At 38.1% G+C, this 20705-nt stretch overlaps 1 protein-coding gene across 1 annotated transcript; it reads left to right on the top strand.

Annotated features, from left to right (window-relative positions):
- The first annotated feature begins 714 nt into the window (after positions 1-714).
- On the top strand, positions 715-5435 carry LOC131323927 (uncharacterized). The gene is made up of 5 exons (XM_058355761.1): positions 715-909; positions 1731-1793; positions 2850-3371; positions 3439-4206; positions 5013-5435. The coding sequence occupies exons 1-5, from the start codon at positions 715-717 to the stop codon at positions 5433-5435; spliced, it is 1971 nt and encodes a 656-aa protein (XP_058211744.1).
- The last annotated feature ends 15270 nt before the right edge of the window (positions 5436-20705 follow it).

The following is a 20705-nucleotide window of genomic DNA, read 5'->3' as shown; positions in this document are numbered from 1 at the left end:
AATTTTATATTCAATATGGATCTTATTTGATAGATCTCGATTTATTCTATAATTCAATATTTTCGAAATCACCTAAAATATTATAAATTACAAGATATAATTAATTGAAAAGTGGCACGAACTCCAAAAAATAACAAGTAAATTGGGACGGATGGAGTATTTTAGTAGTTTGAAATATTTTTGAAAGAATTTTTCATGCTCGTGCTCGCACCTATACACTCGCATTATGTGACTAAGTTCGTGATAATCAGGCCTTAAGGATTGAAAATTAACCAATTTCTGTCCACCAATCTTTTGTTAATTTTTGGGAAGGATCCTGTCCAATCTGCCTAGACCAGTTTCGTCCAATTTTTGAGCCGGTCAAAAGTGTTTTGAATGATTTAGATTTTTTCGGGTAAATTTTTATTACAAAATATCCAAAACACTCCCGAACAAATCTAGGCTGTCGAAAATACTTTTAGACGGCTCCGATACAAAAATTGGACAAAACTGGTCCAGACGGACCGGAAGAAAGACTCTATATGCTAAGGTGTAGATATTTAGAATTATGTGAGCACAAATTTGACGATAGTATTCGTTTTGAATACCATAGCGTTGGCTCTAAAGTGGCGGTTGTACAATTTAACAAAAAAGAATCCTTTTGGTGTGAATGAAAATGTGGAATTATGGCGACAGTAAAAGATTGTTACAATTAGTCAATTACACCAGAAAATAATGTTATACAATAATTTCTTCAATATCAAAGTGCATACAAGTTTCTTGAGTGATTATCCTGTAATTCCGGAGCACCACCATGAGATGTTTCAAGGACATTTTCTATCCAACCTTAGTGTGGACTCCGCCATCAAGCGTGTGGCTCCTACGCCGGTGTGTGCAGGAAGAAAGCCCCTGAAGCACCTCCCCGTAGCGGTTCTTCTGGAGCAATAATAATGACAGAAGCCTAGATTTCTAGAAGGAACAATTGATTGGCAGTGGGCCAAAGCCTTTAATGGACACTTCGATTATGGCACTCGTCATTCCTCATTTTCATTTTTATTCAAGTATTTTGAAAAATAATCACTTTTTAATACAAAAAGTGATTTTTTGCTCAAAAAAAGTGGTTATTTCTCCAAATACTTGAGTAAAAGTGAAAAAATTTTACTTTTCGGATTCCTCTCATTGAGACAAATCAATAGCTAGCAAAAGTGTGGCGCAAAATTAACAAATGCGAAAAAAATTCAAATAAGGACAAAATTCTTAAATGTAAGTTAAGTTTAAGTTAGGTTCATAAGAACGCAGCCATAGCCACTGGCCATGTTTGATAAGTGTGTTAGTCCTTGAGATATGATTGCTAATCCTATGGGCTTTCTAACTCTTTGTTTGGTTGTCAAACTAAGGATGGGATTGAGAAGAGGATGGGATTAGTAATCCCACACTTTTCCCGGATTACTAATACCACCTTGCCCATGGTTTTTTAACTCAATACCAATAATACCCTCCATTATACACCTCACCTACCCACCCAAAACCCTAATATGCTGCTATTTATGCACTTCTCCCGCCAAATCCCTATACTCTGTTTCCATATCTGTATTTCATTCCAACTTGTCTTCTCTAGACTTGGAAGAAGGTAGTTGGTTGATAGAAACTAATACGGTGGTTGAAAGAAATTAATAAGGTGTTTGGTAGGTTGTCAACAGAAATTTTTCCTCCTCTTTTAGCTGGTATGAATTGGTGTTGTGTGGACTTAGAGAGTTCAACAATTGCTATCTATTCCTTTTGATTCTGGTCCTGGTGGTCCTGGCAAGGGGAGGGTTGGTAAAGTTCTTTCTTCTTAATCATTCAAAGTCGGTGCTTGGAATATAAGGGTGTAGGTGGACAAATTCAAGTAGTGCTCTGAATAGCACTGGAATGCAACGGCTTCACGTGCCTCTTGACCGGAACCCTAATTTGTCAATGAAACCCTTGTCCTGCAAAACAGACAAGGAGTGAGTGCACCTTTGCCTCTCGTGGCAAAGGCCCTCCGATGTCTTTGTTAGTATTTCGTACTAAAGAAACCCTAATTATCAGTAGGAGAATATCGAATAATACAATGTATTGCGTACCTCTTTCCTCTAGGTTTACCTTATATTTATAGATTTATGGATGCTTGTTGCCCAAGTATCCATATTGCCCTAAGTTTCCTACCTCGTATAGGAAAACTAGGATCTCTTGGATTCTCGTTCCCTTATCAGTTTATTTCCTTAATCCTTGTAGGACTCTTTCCATAACAAGCCGAACATCCCATACTTGTTGGTATCTTTCCTTAGATCCTATATTCTTGGGATCTCATCCCTTAACGGAATACCAGTGATTCTGGACCCTTCTAGAATGTTCCCTCTAAATAGGACTTCTCTCTTTGTTCGGTCATCTCATGGCCGAACAGACGGCCTGGACCAGTTACTTCACATGTAACTGGTCCTTTATCAATGATTTGGACCATTTCCTTTTTAAGGAACTCTCCTCATGTTCGGCTCTCTCTTCGCCGAACAAGCTACCTGATCAGTGGCATCACATGTCACTTTCCTTGTATTTGGTCCAATAACATCTCGTGTTTTACTGAACCAAGATTTCGTACAACCTCTCTGGACCCATGACTTCTCATGTCACTGGTCCATAGTGCGTTTGACTTTTTCCTTCACCGTGCTCGGGCTCTTCTTGGGCCTGTTCGGGAATACCTCCCTACAAAGGGGTCTTAATAATCCTCTTAAGCAACAAGAGTTAGATCTTTTATTTCTTCTCATAAATTGTCTGTAATGGGTGTTGTGGAGACTAAAGTTAGAGATTCTAATATTTCTTCTACTGCTAAGTCTTGTTTTCCTTCTCACTAGTTGAGTGTTCATAATTGCTCTGTGGGTCCAGTTGCTCGGATCTTCCTTGGGTGGGACCCTACTATTTTTGGCAGTTCTATCTTGTTTTCTTCTGATCAATTGATTGTTTCTGAATTTCTTCCTCTGGATGGTTCTACTTCTTTTGTTCTATCTGTGGTATATGGGCATAATAAAGCTATAGATAGAAGACAGTTGTGGGATGATAGGAGAATCACTGCTAACTCTGTTGGTACTAAACCTTGGGTTCAAATGGGTGATTTCAATACTGTTAGAGCAACTTTAGAGAGACTGGTAGGTTTCGACTCTAATGTAGCTACTGAATTCAATCATTGTTTAGCAGATATTCTTCATGATGATTTACCAGCTAAGGGTTTTTGGTTCACTTGGACTAATAAAAGGGGTGGTTTGGGAGATAATAAAAGTAGGATTCATAGAGTAATCTCTAATAATCAGTGGTTGGTGACTTTCCTTGCCTATGAAGCTTTTTTTCTTGCTCCTGGATTGTCAGATCATTGCCCCATGGTGTTAACTGTGCTGCCCTGTTTACACAGAAAAGAGTTTTTTTTAATTTTTCAACTTTTGGCTTCAGAATTCAGTTTTTAAAAAGGTTCTAGTCCAATCTTGGACTAAGCATGTGACTGGTAGGCCTATGTTTGTGCTCTCTACCAAGCTGAAGAGATTAAAAGGTGCTCTCAAAAATTTTAATTTTCAGTACTACTCTAACATCAGTAAAGGAGTATGTGATGCAAAGGAGGAGTTAGATAGAGTACAAGACTTGTATTTTCAATCTCCTTTTGATTCTGCTTTGTGTCACTCTGAGAAAGATATGCTGGGTAAATATGTGGAGTTAAGAATGGCTGAGGAATCATTCTTGAAGCAGAAAACCAGGATTAAATGGCTTGCTCTAGGTGATCAGAATTCTAGGTACTTTCATAGGAAAATGTGCTCCCATAGGGCAAGGAACACAATCCTTAGTCTCACTAATTCTGTTGGTACATTGATTGATGATCCTGAGGCTGTTATGCAGGAGATCTTGGGTTACTATATTGGCCTGTTGGGTACTCCATTCATGGGAAAAACTGATTCTGTTCATGTTCTTACTCAAGCTATCCATACAAAAGTTCCTCATCACCTTAGGGCTATGCTTGTTGCTCTTATTACTGTGACTGAAATAAAGGCTGCTCTTATGTCCATTAATGGGGATAAGGCCCCTGGGCCTGATGGTTTCAACTCTTTGTTTTTCCAGAAAAGTTGGGATGTGGTGGGAAGTGATTTTGTTGCTGCTGTTGCCTCTTTTTTTGAATCTGGTATGCTTCTTAAAGAATGGAATGCCACTACTATTTCCTTGATTCCAAAGGTTAGTGCTCCTTCCTCTGTCAAAGACTACAGGCCTATATCCTATTGCAATGTGAAGTATAAATGCATATCTAAAATCCTTGCAAATAGGATGCAATGTGTTTTTCCATTTGTTATTGATCAAGCTCAATCTGCTTGTATCAAATTGATGATCAATTGTTGATAATGTCCTTCTGATGCAAGAGTTAGTTAGAGGTTATCATAGAGATCATGGTATTCCTAGATGTGCAATCAAAATTGATCTTATGAAAGCCTATGACTCGGATGACTGAGATTTCCTTTTTGACACCATGATTTGTATGGAATTCCCTAGTTTGTTTGTGCATTGGATTAAGCAATGTGTTTCCTTACTTAGTGGTCATTAATGGGAATATGGAGGGTTATTTTCCTGGTTATAGAGGCTTAAGGCAAGGTGACCCTATCTCACCCTACCTTTTCCTGATTGTTATGGAAGCTTTTGCTGCTATTCTCAAATTCAAAGTCCACAATGGTGGTTTCTCTTACCATCCCAAGTGTAGTGCTTTGAATATCTGCCATCTTGCTTTTGCTAATGATCTTTTCATCCTGAGTAGTGTGGATCAAGTTTCTTTTGAGCTAATTACTGGTGTTTTGATTGATTTCCACTCCTTCTCTGGTCTTCAACCTAATATTCATAAAAGTGCTATTTTCTATGGGGGTGTTGATGTGCATCTTAAGGCTCAAATGAGGGCATTCCTTTCTTTTCCTGAAGGCCATTTTTCAATTAAATACATGGGTGTTCCTTTGATCTCTTCTAAGCTTAAAGCTGATGATTGTACTATTTTGAAGGAGAAAATTCTTCACAGAATTTTGAGCTGGGATTCTAAGACATTGTCTTATGATGGGAGGGCCTTGCTCATTCAGTCTATTTTGTTTAGCATTCAAGTGTACTGGAGCTCTATTTTTATCATTCCTAGTAAAGTGATTAAGGAGATTGAATGTACTCTACTGGCTTTTCTCTGGTCTGGTACTGAGCTTAAGCATTCCGGGGCTAAAGTTAAGTGGGATCAGATTTGCTGTCTTAAGGAGGAAGGGGGTTTGGGGTTTAGAAGAATAAAGAAGTGGAATAGGGCTTCTATGCTGAGGCATTTATGGGCTTTGTGTAAGAAGGCTGACACTCTTTGGGTTAAGTGGATGCACACATATTTCATTAAAGAGAACTGTCTTTGGACCATGGATATTCCTTGTGATTCTTTTCTTCGTGGACTATGAGGAAAATCCTTGGCTTAAGGAAGCTGTGCCAACCCCTTATCAAATGTCTTGTTGGTAATAGGGCAAATTCTTTTCTTTGGCTGGATAATTAGCACAACCTGGGTCCTTTGTATGCTAAGTTTGGTGAGAGGGTTGTGACTAATTTGGGCAGAGCTTTATGGGCTAAAGTGGATACTATTATAGAACAAGGTGATTGGTGCCGGCCTAGATTGAGAAATCAGTCCATTCAAACTATTATGGCTCATACTTCCCCAAGTTTGAGACCAAATCCTAACACTGAAGATTCTGTTTGTTGGTTTCCTCATCCAAGTGGCATGTTTACTGTTAAGTCAGCCTGTAATGCTATTAGGAAAAAGTATCCAACTCAGTCTTGGCACAAGATTGTCTGGGGTGGTAATACTGTCCCTCAATGGCCCTTGATGGTCTTTTATTCTTTGGTTGGCTGTCCTTCAAAGACTTAGCACCAATGATCGGTTGAGAAGCTGGGGTATGCAGTTGGATGGCATCTGCCCTCTCTGTATGTCTGCTGATGAAACTCACCAACATTTATTCTTTGAATGTTCCTTTTCCATTGTTGTGTGCCAGCATATGGCTACCAAAAATATGATTCTGGATATGCCTTGTAGCCTGGTGGAGGTTCTTAACTGGTACTGTGGACAGGTTAATGGTAAAAGTTTGAAATCTATTAGTCTTCAATGTTCCCTAGCAACAACTGTCTATGGTCTATGGAGGGAGAGAAATTGTCGAATTTTCCAAGGGAAAGTGATGGGGCATGATCAAGTGATAAGACGCATTGTAGCTGATGTTCGAGACTTCCTTAGCTCAAGGAGAAAGATGAAACAGTCTCTGGAGAATCAATCTTTGTGCAGGAATTGGGGCTTATCTAGCAAGATTTTCTTACCTGTTTAGTTTTTTTGGTTCTTGTTTGTTAGTTCTGATGGCTAGTTTGGAGTTGTTTTCTGCTGGTTGTTGTAAGGGACTATATCCCTAGACTTTATTGTTGTTTGAGCTTAATAAGATCTGCACTTATCAAAAAACAAAAAACAAAAAAACAATTGCTATCTAATATTCATAGTAGACTATGCAGCTTCATTGAAAATAATTAGATTTATTACTCTCTCCGTCCCACTTTGTTCTGCCTATTTTCTTTTTGGGACGTCCCAAAAAGAAAATAGGCGGAACAAAGTGAGACGGAGGGAGTATAATAAGATGTTATCTGTTGTGTTTTCTCATTTTCCTTCTTTTATGGGACTTTTGGTAAAAAAATGTACGCTTGCTTTATTCTAAATATATGTTGGTTTAATGCAGGGTGGTTGTCCAATAAGAATCTCAAAATTGATTGGATGAAAAAAAATTGCAAACTATCCAAAAATTGTAAATTCTTGAGCTGGTCTTCCACGCAATTTCATAGACCAGGTTTTCACCCATGGATATAATTGGAAAATGTAATTTGTATCATATTCCTTGGTGTTCCAATCAAACAAAATATTGGAATTGATAATAACAATCGCATAATTTAATCCTTACACAATCAAACACCCACTTGGAATTACACTCAGTATTTCGAATCTCATCTAATCTAACACACTTATCATACGGAGCCTGACGGTGGCTATTTGGTCAATAGATTCTGACAATCGTAGTCAATTGCCGCTGTGCATGACTGCGTTAAGGTGGGCAGGGCAGGCTTGATGCCAAAGCGGGGCTACAGGTGGGCAATGGGCCCAAGGCCCTGCGTGGTTTCGGTTCTTCTTTTTAAAAAACAAATTTATTATAAATATTTCAAGTTCACACGATCAATTGGAAAGTATTTAAGAATTGGGAAGCTCAAACAGTATTTTAAAAAATGGAGTTTAATTATTTTGAGCATAATGTCGTTCAGCATCCGGAATCTAAACAATTGGGAAGTATTTTTTTGCTATGTCAACGGTTGATTGAGACTAGCTAGAACATCAGCAACCTACTTACTTGTCTATAGAGTGGCGATACTTATGCTTACTCTTCATAGTTAGGCCAACTCATTTTTGAAATCCTGGTTAATAAAATACCAAAGGATTTTATTAAAAAGAAAGTTTGAAAGTTTTATTTGTGTATTAATGTCAAATGTCGTAATTTTATTCAAAATAAAAGTTTGATTGCGGGACAAAGTTTCAAACAGGAGAGGAATATAGTTGCTTGATGTGGATTTCTGGAGTTTTCTCTTTTGAGAGAGAGAGAGAGAGAGAGTGAGAGTAGTGTGTGGAGTACATAGATAGATAGATGAGGATGCATTTCGCTGAAAGTGAAGGGTTTCATTTCCGCCATAAATTCATTAGTGAAGCATATTAAATTCTTCTGGTCCAAGGATTCATTTTTGAGCTCTTAAATCCAAGATACTATTATCATCAACCCCTTTCTGAATTGTGATGGTTTAGGTTTTTTTTCAAAAAGATCTGTGCACACAGTACCCGAATATACTGATCGAAAAAAGGAAATATAGTATCTCGTATATTTTTTTAGTACACACCTGTAACGACCCCCCAACCCAACTGACCTGCATAAACCTTAATCTAACTAAGCACATGGCTCAAAAGGTAATCCTCAAGTTATACAATAGCTGGTCGGAATCCATTATATTTCACATTCATTTCCTACAAATTCCCGATGTGGGACATTTGGGGATCTCACAATCTCGATATAGAATCTCATGTATGTTTGATCGACAAAAGATTTTTGGCATTAAGGCTCCGTTTGTTTCGATGTAAAATATTTTACAATGTAAAATGTTTTTCATGTAAAATATTTTTTCGAAAAACAAACTTTAAACTTTTATTTTCTGTTGTTTGGTTGACACATGAAAAATATTTTTCAAAACAATGAGTTTCTTAATAAACATATGCTCAACAGTTGTTGAAAGAAACCAATTGACCGGTGTTGCCATGGTTTTCTTGGTTGTGTGAAGCCACTGGTTGTTGCCAAGAGTGCTGCTTGTCCACCGAGGGCCAAGGGAATAAGATGATGATGGATTACGTGACAAGTGTTCATTACTTCGTCAATTTGGAAAACAACTTACAGGCTTTCTCCTCGTAAGTCATTTTACGCCAACCAGTGTAAAAAAATTTACGCGGTAAATAATTTTACCGAGCATTTGTGCAGCCAAACAAGTGAAAATGTGGAAAATATTTTTGCTGAAAATGTTTTACACCCAAACAAACAGAGCCTAAGAGTGAATGGTTATTTAATTTGTTTGGAAAAGGAACCAATTGAAAAATGGCATGCTCTTACAAACGCGTTCAAAAGTATTTATAGGACAAGTTTTGAGCAAAGTTAGTCCGATCGAGTCCAAAGTTTTTACGAAAAGCCAGTCCAATTTTTCATCATATATTCGGCACTTTTTTTTTTCCCTTCCATGTAAACGAGGGCTAAATTGGGAACCTTCGAACAAAACCTTATCAGCAGATGAAGATAAATTAATGCATCAACTTTTTTGATTTTGTCCCTTATTGTTGTTCTTGTTTTTCGGCGTTGGTTTGGTTTTTGCATCGTTCTAGGTTTCCGGATTGTTTAAGGTGTGCGGTTTGGCTTCTTGTCTTTCTTCGCTTTTGGCTTTCGGGTGGCATTTCTACTGTGTGCCCGAGATACGTTTAATCTTTGTTATCTTCTTCAAAGATTAACAAAATCGATTTTGCCTTAGGAAAAAAACAAACATCTTGGGAGAAAATCTTCAAAGTCAAAGAATATTTAGATTTTATATTCAATCGAGGAAACTGTCGGACCCGCTTTTTCACTATCTCTCCTAAAATTAATTGGTGTTAAAAAGTGTTTCAATTAAGTCTTTTATGACATTTGACATCGCACCTGCAAATCCATTGGTGCACTCCGGGTCTAACAATCCCTCCTTCACAATGACGCTCTCACAACTCGAACCCACGACTTCTTGGCTCTGATACCACTTGTCGGACCGCTTTTCGACCATCTCTCCTAAAATCAATTGGTATTAGGAAGGGTTTCAATTAAGTCTTTTATGGTATTCGAAATTGCATTTACAAGTCTGTTTTAAGAGCGGTCGCAGGGAGTGGCATTGTGAACCAAATCTATGGGGGCACTCTGGGCTCAACAATCCCTCCCTCACGATGACGCTCCCACAACTCGAACCCATGACTTCCTGGCTCTGATACCATTTGTTGGACCGCTTTTCCACCATCTCTCCTAAAACCAATTGGTATTAGGAATGGTTTCAACTAAGTCTTTCATGACATTTGACATCACACCTGCAAGTCTATTTTTAAAAAGATCATAGGGAGTGGCATAGTATAGCCAAATCCATGAGGGCACTCTGGGCCTAAGAGGAACATCTATAGGTCTTCGTCGTAAATACTCTGGTCCTTGTTATTGACTTCTCAAATCTTATTAGCACCTCATATTGATCCCGACTTGAGATTTATATCCCCATAGACTGCATGCAATATGTGGTCATTGTGGTGTGTTTGTTATTCTACCAGTTACCCCACCACCAATTAATCCAATCAACTATGAATAGTTGGGAAGGCAGCACGCACGACTTTTTTTGTTTTTTTTTACCCTTTCCAATAAACGGATGTCTAGGCAGCTAGCTTGCACGCGCGCACCTGCACGAACTTCAAAGCTCTTAAAGTTAACGATCAGGCAAACCCTCCAATGATCCCAAAATTTAGAATGTTTGACTTGAAGTTGATGGAGAAAGGTTTCAAACTAAAGCTAATGAGTAACCAAGAACGAGAGTCTAATCTCCACAAAAGAAAATCAAGTTGATCAACTGAGATGAAAGAATTAATGGATTAAGTAATTTGGTCTTAAGTTCTAGGCATAATACGCATGGTCAGCTGACATGTGAGTTTTTTCGCTACTTTAAACTTTCATACTAGAAATTGGAGTACGCGCGTGGTATAACGGTTATGTATATAAGTAGATTTTTTGGAGGGTACGTTTTCAACCTAAAATCAATTGGCAATAAGTGAAGTAGTCTCTAGAATATATTAATCAAGCTTGAGTGGCTTAAATGAGCGATGTGAGACAAGTATAACACTCCCCTTCACTTGCAGCCCGAATACACGTGGATGTGATAGACCAGGAGCTAAACAATTCTTTATAAGTGATGTGGGACAAGTATAACAATAAAAGAATTTTATTTTTTATAAAGTTCCCTTAAAAGATACTTCCTCCGTCCCTAAATAAGTGTCCGGCGCGTAAAACTATGCCTTCAAAAAAATGCATTTGTTTCGTTAAAAAAATCAAAAAAAATTCACAAATCAATAGATAGCAATGAGTTCTATTAGATTGTGAAAAATTTAAATTTTTTAATAAAAAATATACATATTTTTTAAAGTCTAGTTTTGTGGGCCGGACTCTTATTTAGGACGGAGGGAGTAAAAATAAAGAAGGATTGAAAAGCTCAAAATTTTCGATGTAAAATTAGAAAAATATCCCCTTAAAACAAAAATCATTTAAATATACTCGATGTTGGTTTTTCTTGGTCTCCCTAATGGGGGCACTTCTGCTGTCCTGACGGGACCTGGGTTTGAGCCAAGGTACCCCCTCTCTGATCCCCTTAAAACTGGGATATGGATATATGGCACATGCATGTTTTCATGACAAAAAAAAACCTATGGTATGTACATTAGTTGGTGTACACTGTAGTAGGCCGAACAAACCGCTCGGACCCTTTAGCATCTTCGGCAACCAAACCACCCTTAGCCAATGGGTGTGGCTCATGGGACATAGAGGTGGGTATGGCCGGCAGGAGCGATCAGCAGTACCCGAGCCTTCGGGAACCATGAGATCGCAGATCCAACATGACATGGTCGAAGTGTTCGGCAGTTCAATCGCTTGGCAAACCCCGACAGAGGTGGAAGTCAAATCGCTAAGGACCTGCTTGGAAGGGGTACTGTGAAGGGGATACCACAATCCATCCTTTTAGTACATGGGTCCCAGCTATGGACCACCCGTTTGGCAACTCCATTTGGAGGGGGTTTTATCTTTGGCCCCTCTTCCATAATACCTGCTAAGACCGGCTGAGGGGGTCTTAGCGATGGACAGGGTCTGACCTGTTATTGTGTAATACCCCCTAATTCTCCTCCATTTCGGACGATTGTACCCCTCGTAATCCCCATTTTCAACCCCAAGTACCCATTTCATGAGCAAAAACAAAAAAAAATTAAGCACTCCAAATTTCAATTCGTTTGAACCGGTGAAAATATTTTAGTTTTTTGATCATTTTATCTTAAATGCTCATAATTAAATTTTGACTCTAGGACTCTTATTGATTAACACTAAGAAAGTCGTACAACCAAATATCTTAGGGCTAACCAACGAAAGCCCTAGAGTCAAAATTTAATTATGACCCTTTAGAATTAAATGATCAGAAAAAGAAAATCTTCTCACCCATTCAAACAGATTGAAATTTGGAACACTTAATTTTTCAACCTGCAGTTTATATATTAAAAAATATGGTTAAAAATTTAAGTGCTCCAAATTTCAATCCGTTTGAACCGATAGAAAGATTTTAGTTTTCTGATCATTTTATCCTAAATAGTTATAATTAAATTTTGACTCTAGGACTCTCTTTGATTAACCCTAAGAAAGTCGTACAATTAAATATCTTAGGACTAACCAACGAGAGTTCTAGAGTCAAAATTTAATTATGACCCTTTAAAATTAAATGATCAGAAAAATAAAATCTTTCCACCCATTCAAACGGATTGAAATTCAGAACACTTAATTTTTTTTCTCAACTTTTCCCAAAATCAAGCCTTGCACTTTTTTCTTTTTTCTGTCCCTTGAAGCTCAAAAAAACACGTATTTATTCTAATTATAATGAAACTAACAAATTTTGTCATAAACACTGCATAAGGGCAAAAAAATCATTTAACAGCTTTTTACATCAATCCCCCTTTCTTATACTCCAAATTAATCATTCATCCAAACCAAGTACTATTTAATACTCCCTTCATAAACATCACATCAATGTGGACCATCCCATATTAACCAATACCCCCTACTATCTAATCTCCCTTTCTTACATAATACTTCTAAATCTAATCCCGCATCCAAACGAGCCCTAATTACCTTACAACTCAAAGAGCTGAACTTGAAGTCAGTAGTTGGTAGACAACGACGACAAATGTCACAAATATTGGTCACACCATAAGGGAGTCCTATATATGGTCGTGATTCAAGAAGACAATCTGTCCCTTGTTTATCATGTATGGTTGAATAGCACCAACATTTATATGCTTTCCGATATCATTCACCCTCACAACGTTGTTCAGAGAGGATTGCCTTATCTGAAAACGTGTAAGAGCACATGCAAATTAGAACTACGATTTCCTTATTATTCGTTGGTTATACATGTTAGAATATAGTATTGATATTAGTCCCACATTGGTTAATGTATGTAGACACCCCAATCTAGGCCTCCGAATAATCTTTAACTTTTTCGATGATGAAATAAGAAAAAATATACCTTCAAATCTTGGATTGTTGCTCCCTTCTTACTCATTCTCTAACCTCAAGAAAATCCCATTTTAAACATTTAGGGTGGCCCTCGGTTCAATTGGAAAAGAGAAAGATGCGTTTACTTTGTCAAAAACAACTTTTTCCATGACACATTGAGGGTAAAGTGGACACATATTTCAATGTATAAAACATCTTTGAGTGAAACCAACTGGGTTAGAAAGAGGACTCGATAAGCTTTCCAACGCTTCAAACCGCGCTCAAATCCGAGTTCGGGAGTATTCGGGGTGCCCCCGCGAAGTTTGGTGAGCTGTGCTGTCTCGGAAAATCGCACGGCATTTCAAAACGTTACACAACATTTCAGAAAAATTCAAAAATCACTCCACCGCATAGCCTTCAGGAGGAGTGTCTGACAGATTTCCATGCGCGTTAGCAGATTGGCCAGAGCACGTTTTGCACGTTTTTTTTCTTTCTTCCTTTAGGAGCACCCCAAGCATATTTTTGCCTATAAATACACCCATCACCACCATATACATATCTTTCTCTCTCTACATCAACCCACTAACTGGACTATTACAAAATCAGTCTCAAACTGATTTTTCTTCCTACTCTCTCTACAAAAACTCATTCAAATCTCCCTTAAACTCATAAACCCACCTAATCTTAGGAGCTTTCAGTCCGAATCAACCTTCATTCCTCCATCTTCAAGCACATCCAAGCTTCGATCAAAAGGTATAAACAAATTCTTTGGCTAAATCACGTTTAGCTTTGAGGGGAGGTGATCGAGGCTCTTCTCGGTCTTTCTATACCGAGTTTGGGTCTCAAATAAGCTTTATATTCAAAAAACATAAAAAAACAGTTTCTGCCCTGGATACGCTACATCGTGCGGCGTTTTGCAACATCGCACGGCGTAGTGTATTACATCGTGCATTATTTTATTTCTTGTACATATTCTTTCTTATGTTATTCTGTTTAGTCTCTTTATTACTTTTCTGTGCGGGTACATTCCAGAATCAAGTTTCATGTTAAAAGTCTTTTTTTTATTTACTTTATTAAATCTTTTAAGATTTCAAAAAAATTTTAACATTGCTTTACATGATAAGACGAACAAAAAGGTCTCGTAAATCACTTTTCAGAGATTCAAAAAATATAAAAAACTATTTTGCGGACCTACGTTTGTTTTGTCATGTAAAAGCGAACTGATTCTGGAAAGCGTTGACAGGTACACCGCACGGTAGTTTTCACGCGTGCGATGTATCCGGTCCGTCGCGCGGTATTCCATATGATATTGGCAGACTGCTGTAATGTTGTTATTTCATTTTCTATACATTGTTCATTCATTTCATACTATACAGTTCGCACCACTAGCACGTCAATGTGTTATATTAAACCCTATGTCTCTTTCCCGTACGTGTTTTAATCAAAGTTAAGTTTTTCAAACGATATTAAATCTCCCATTAAAAATGTTTAGTAGAGACCGGTCTTTACCGGGCGAGCGGGGTGCTTTTCAACAAAACCTTCCTCGTTCGTAACGTGACTCCCGAACCCAAAGTCTCAATGTTTCCGCTAGATCAAAAGCATTTTTCTCTCAAACAAACTTTCGATTTCTCGGATCATCCATCTCAAAAATCCGGGTGGCGACTCTTCGGGCACGCCAGTTGAAGAGCCCACAATGTAGTCTTATGTTATGATTTTCTATTATATAAATAAGAGTTGATTGTGTTAGGGTTAGTGAACCGAACACTCAATACACTTTTCCTATCATTCTTTCTCTTACAATATGGTATCAAAGCGGGTTCACCATCCACCTTAGATATACAAAACCCTAGCTGCCACTCTCTACCGCCATCATCATCTCATCACGAAACCCTAAATCTACTGCCAACATCATCTCTACTGTAGCATTGTGAACAATGCTTGTTGGTTTTTCTCTCTTGTGCGACCTCTGTTTTCTCTAGGCGATCATCGTATCCTCCGACGGCGATCATTGTACCCTCCGGCGATTGTTTTTCTGGCCCCTCAGCCCTAGAAACTCCAAATCGTGGCCAAAATCCCTCAAAATTGATTACCCAGTCCCTTAACTGTACTTGTCGGCGCCTGAATAGCCTCGTCGGTGCCTAAACTGTACTAGTTAGCCATAACCCAGTCATGGCGACCCTTGCTGGCAGTAGCCAAGTCTCCAACATCTCCAAAATAGCTCTCCTTCACTTTGAAAATCCTTGATCTCCATCCCCAAGGTGCCGAGAACCTCTGAAATTCCCTAAAGAGCGTTCGAAATCATCACACCACCACTCGATTATGTTCGAAACAATCTGCATATATTAGTTGGTTGCCTCTTTACACGATGATATATTTGCAATAAAATTTGATTCTGCTTCCGCTGTCTCTGTTGTTGTTGGTTCTTCATTCAGTCTGAACATGGTCATAATTCTCGGTTTCCTAGTCGGGTTTTTGGCCATGCTTTTGGTGAGTGTGGTAACATATCTTGTTTTGTCGTCTATTTTGTTGAAGTTGGTGGTTGTTGGTTGGTAATTGAAGTTGGTAGTTGAAATTGGTTTCATTGGTCGTTAAATTCGTTTGTTGTTCGTTGGTCGTTGAATTCGTTCTTTGATTTGTTGGTTGTTGAAATTATTTCGTTTAAGTCATTGAAATCGTTGAAGTTGGTTGGTCGTTGAAGTTCGTTGAAATCGTTTCGTTGGTCGTTTCGTTCGTTGGTCGTTGCTATTGAAAGTTGTTCCATTATTTTTAACAAGTTGGTAGTTTTTCGTTATTGCTGATCAGTAGTTGAGGCAATTGTTTCATTGGTTGTAACAAGCTGGAGAGTTTCCAGTTTGAGGGGGAGTGTTAGAATATAGTATTGATATTAGTCCACATTGGTTAATGTAGTCTTATGTTATGATTTTCCATTATATAAATAAGAGCTGATTGTGTTAGGTTAGTTTAACCCAACACCCTATACACTTGTCCTATCCTTCTTTCTCTTACAACAATACAGAGTAATTTAACCATTTAATCTAAACGTTCAATTATTTGTATGATTTGGTGGTTTTTGTGGTCATTCGAACAATAGAGACAGAAAGGATTTCCAGTGCATTCTAAGCAGTAGTGGTTGCACTTACTACATTTGGAATCTTTGTGAGTTTGACAGTCCATGAAGAAGCTGGCTTCTAGCAGTAGCTTCAACCATGGTGGACTGCGATTTTCAACTCCTTGCATGGCTAGTGTTTCTTTACTGTTTTCGAAGCACCAATATAAAGAGCTAAACCAAACAACTCTGTAAAAGAGTGATGTTCGGTAGATTTAAAGACAAGCCATCACAGGGAGTAGTCAGATGTCAGCTTACCTACAAGCTTCTATTTTTCTGATAAAACCATAACTATTAGGGGTGAGCATGATTCGGATTGGTTTAGTTTTATAGTAAACCAAAAATCAGACCAATACTTCATGGATTATGAATTTAGAGAACCAATACTATTTTGGAACCATAACTGTGAACGTGAATCCACAAACCATATAATGCGGTTTAGAACCATAACTGTAAATGTGAATTCACAAACCAAACCATAAAACGCGGTTTCTAATTTTTTTTAAACCATGACCAAACCATACTACTAAAAACCTGAACCAAATCTTTCGGTTTGGATTGGTTTGGACTGGATTCTAATTTGGGTCCCTTTGAATAGATGCCAGTTGAAAAATGGCCAAACAAGTGACTTTCGGATTGTCCTTGACAGGGCCAGGGAACGCTGTAGTGAGCAAGTTACTATAGAGATGTAGTGATCATCCAGATTGTCCGTTCCCCAATCGATGGTTCAGATTCGTTGTTAACTTTTATCGGTAAGAGTTAACAAACATATTTGAACTATTGATTGTCAAGATGAACGTCTCCAATTGCACACTACAAGATGTGCTATAGCCCTACAGGGTTGCTCAGCATCCCAGGAGGAAATGCCAAGAAACCCTCCTCTGTTCTATTTTATCCGTATGCCCCAACAACTTATTTGGTGTCATATAATACGGTCTGTCCAAGGTACCAGTTTGTGTAATGTTGAGGGAACTGTACATGATGTAATTGGCCATTTTGGGGGTGGTCCAAATGACGGGGACAAGGGGATCATGTACTACGCCAATGCAGTATGGGTTTGTAGGGCACCTCGTTGTGTCCAAACAAAATTTCATCGTTATGATCTGAATCGTTTACTTTGAAGATTACTCTAGGCAGATTATTCAATAAGAAAATTGAATTGATCAGATATCATTAACCTGGCTACACAAACAACGGGTGGATAGTATATTTTAAAAAATGCACTGTGAGACCAATTTTATCTGGAATTGCTTTTCAACTGCTGAAAGTGGTTTTTGAATGAATGAAACAGAGATCTAAATTGCTGGAAACTGCTGAAAATGGAGTTCTAATTGCAGAAACTGGTACATTTTAATTGCTGGAACTGGGCTCTAAGTTGCCTTTTTTTTGCTGATTTTTCGTAATTCGGTGTCTTTTATTTTTCATGATATTACCATTGTTTAACTAGTGTACCGCGATCACAAAAGGGCCGTAAAGACTCAAAGAGCGATGGAACACAATGACCGACACAAGATCGAAGCTCAAAATCGGAGACCAGCAAGTGGAGACTGCGGAGCAAGGCATGTACGGATGAAATTGTAGTCGACAACCGATTTGTTTCGATGATGACAGTCGTGCGTGTTGTATTCGTAATAAAGCTATTACTATGTTTAACACCCGTAGACGCCGATCTCACCGAGCCACCTTGCTCCAAGCACAAAAACAATATCATCAACTAAAAGCTGAAAAAAACGCAGCGCATTGTTGAAAACAACCGCTAGCATACGTAAACACAAGACGCATCAGTTACAAGACTTAAAGATGCATCACCCAACCATTTGTACGTTGATTCTGAAGATCAGGGGTTCATGCTCTTACCGTCAAAAGATCGTTAATGGAAATTTCAAATCGAAGAAGGATTTGCCTCAGTGTTGTTGTGATTGGTCGCGTACTATTTTACACAAAAATCAAGAGGAAAGACACTACTTAAAGAGGAAAGAAATCCAATATTGCAGCAAAGGGGAGTCAGAAAATCTAAAAACATATAGGCTTGGGAATAAGCTAGCAATCACAAAATTCGAGTCTACGTACCCGGGTACCAAACACCGTTTTTGAATATGCAAAAGAAACTAGCAATTTCACCATCCAAAATTAAAACGAGCTATATAACCCTTCCAAAATATAGATAGCTTTACCTGAACACTTCCAAAGTCCAGACCTTGAGCTCCCACTTGCAAAATTCAATCTCCAAACGGAAGCGTCCTACAAAGATACAGGCCCACGTATCAACGTCATCATGATCAATCTCATCGATCCAGTCCGCGGAGAGCGTGCAAGCTTAGTTCCTCCATAAGAAAATTAACATCATGTAAGCTTTCTAAAACTTGTAGCATTTCCAAACTTATCTGGTGATATGAGAAGCAAGCTTTAATATTTCTTCATCGCCCTCATCAAATCCTTTGCAATCAGTAACGTCAAAATGAAGAAGTTGTTTGCAGCCTCCGAAAATTATCACCAAGTTCTCCCGATGAATTATAGAAGAACTTAAATCCAAATATTTTATGTTTGGTACGAGAGTGACAATAGCTGAAGCTTCATTTTTTTTTAATAGAGCCCCATTTGACAGCCAGTCCCCAAAAGTCCTTGCACTGAACGTTGATTTGGGAATTAAAGGACTTCTTGCATGTTAAAGTTGGAGTACTGGCTTGTAAGACTCAGAATCTCCAAATGCTTCCACTTGCTCATAAGGTTTGGAAGATTCGAAATGAGAATATGAGATCATGATCTAGGTACACAGGAAGCACCAAAGCTCTCAGATTCGGAGACCTGGTGATTTAAAAGAAGAGCAAATGTTAAAAGATAAAACGTGAAGTTATAACGTTATAAACCCCGGCCGGGAGACATTGAGCTGCATGTACATAAAAAAGTTATAGTGAGTCGTAACATGAATATGTTGTATGAAACTGAAAGAAGTAGAGAAAGCTATATTAATTGAATCGGAATTTGGGTATGTTAGCATTGACATTGCTAATTTAATGTCATCTCCGTATCAGTCAGTCAACATCGTCTTCATAAGAAAATGTTTTTAAATTCAAGGTAGTGACGTACGTAAGATTTGTCTCCTCAAATTTATTTGTGAATCTGTAACTTCTACATATATAGTATCTTTTTTGATAATTTACCCGGGTTTCTAAATGTTCTCACTAAACACATGCTTCAAAGAGTGTTTGAACTCGTGACCTATTTTTTCTATGATTCGTCGGTACTCATTCGTTTATGAGGACAATATGTTTCTAAGGTTCTATGGTTTTTATACCCAACAAAATAATGACTAGGGTCTAGAGCCTTTGTTTCGGTTATTTGATGAACAAGTTCTTATAGCAATAAGAAATGAGCAAATTAATAAACAAGCGAACCAAACCTTCCTACATATAGTTTGTAGAACTTACTCATCAGCAATGTAAAGCAATGTCCTCTTTGTACAGCAGCAAGGAAGAATTATAGACGAAGTAACAGATCTATCACTTCGTTTGACTAAAGACATGATGAATGCAGAGGCCGACGGCTCATCAACTACATTACACTCATTTTTCAATCTACACGTGCAGCGATCATCCAAGAGATCATCCAAGTGGAATGAGATTGGAGGAAAACGAAGTTTTTGCCAACAAAGAGAACAGAGGGTGGCTTTGTACCACGACTTGCACACAAATGGAACGTCCAAAAGCAGAGATTCCATTCCCACTCTCCCAATCACATTCACCAAGCAATCCATATTCAGTTCCTCCCATTTTCTTTCTTCCATCTGCAAAAAAAATGGCAAGCCAAGGGAGTATAAACATGGTTCTAAAATTCATCCGTACATTACAATCAGACTTTCACGTTAAGGGATTTGGACATTTGATTTACTGATTATTACCTCTATATCGACCGCTATTATCCAATAGGGCATGAAGCTATCTTATACATTGCTCTGACCCCACAATCTATAAAAAATTTCCGACTCTTTCATCTTAACGGTCTTTTTGACAAAATGGTGCCGATTGGTTAACGATTATAGTTGAAGGGAGTATATATGGGTGATTTTACAAGTTGATGTCATGCAAAAAAAGAAATAGTAATACCCCCTGTGCAAACCATATTATCCCAAAGGATTCCTTTGAAAGGAACCATTTCTAGAATACTCGTGCTTCATAGATAAAAATTTGTTGTAACACTGATGGCACGTTTAATGTCCTTGAACTAAAAACCTAGAGCAGACATGCCTACTGTGATGGTAAATAAAAAAGCACTTGTAGAGCAGGACAACGTTTTAAAACCGTCACCACTGCTTGTCCCCCATCAATCCCTGTCAGAGCCGGATTGGGGCTAACGCTCATAAAGCCATCGCTTTAGGCCCCCCGATTTTTGTCCAATTTTAAGGGCCCCCAATTTTATAGGTCCATATAGTAGTTAGGCCTACATAAAAATTAAAATTAACTTGTCTAAAAATTTTAAGGGCCCAATTTTAATTAGGGCTCAAGTGAAAGGGCCAAAACATGGTATAATTTGGTTACTATTTAGTTATTTTAAGGGGGCGTACAGAATACTATCAAGCGAGACTGAAAGAATTGGCTATGTTGTCCATTGGAAAGGCTATGGTGCAAGAAACTTAATTATGCAAGTTTAATTAGTACATTTGCAGCTAAAAAGGCGAGAAGAGTAATCTTTAAATGAAAAGTTTTTGATAAATTGTA

The sequence above is a fragment of the Rhododendron vialii genome, chromosome 4a, assembly GCF_030253575.1.
Source record: "Rhododendron vialii isolate Sample 1 chromosome 4a, ASM3025357v1".
NCBI classification, from domain to species: domain Eukaryota; kingdom Viridiplantae; phylum Streptophyta; class Magnoliopsida; order Ericales; family Ericaceae; genus Rhododendron; species Rhododendron vialii.
Note: the sequence above shows the minus strand (reverse complement) of the source record. Positions and strands in the feature narration are given on the sequence as shown.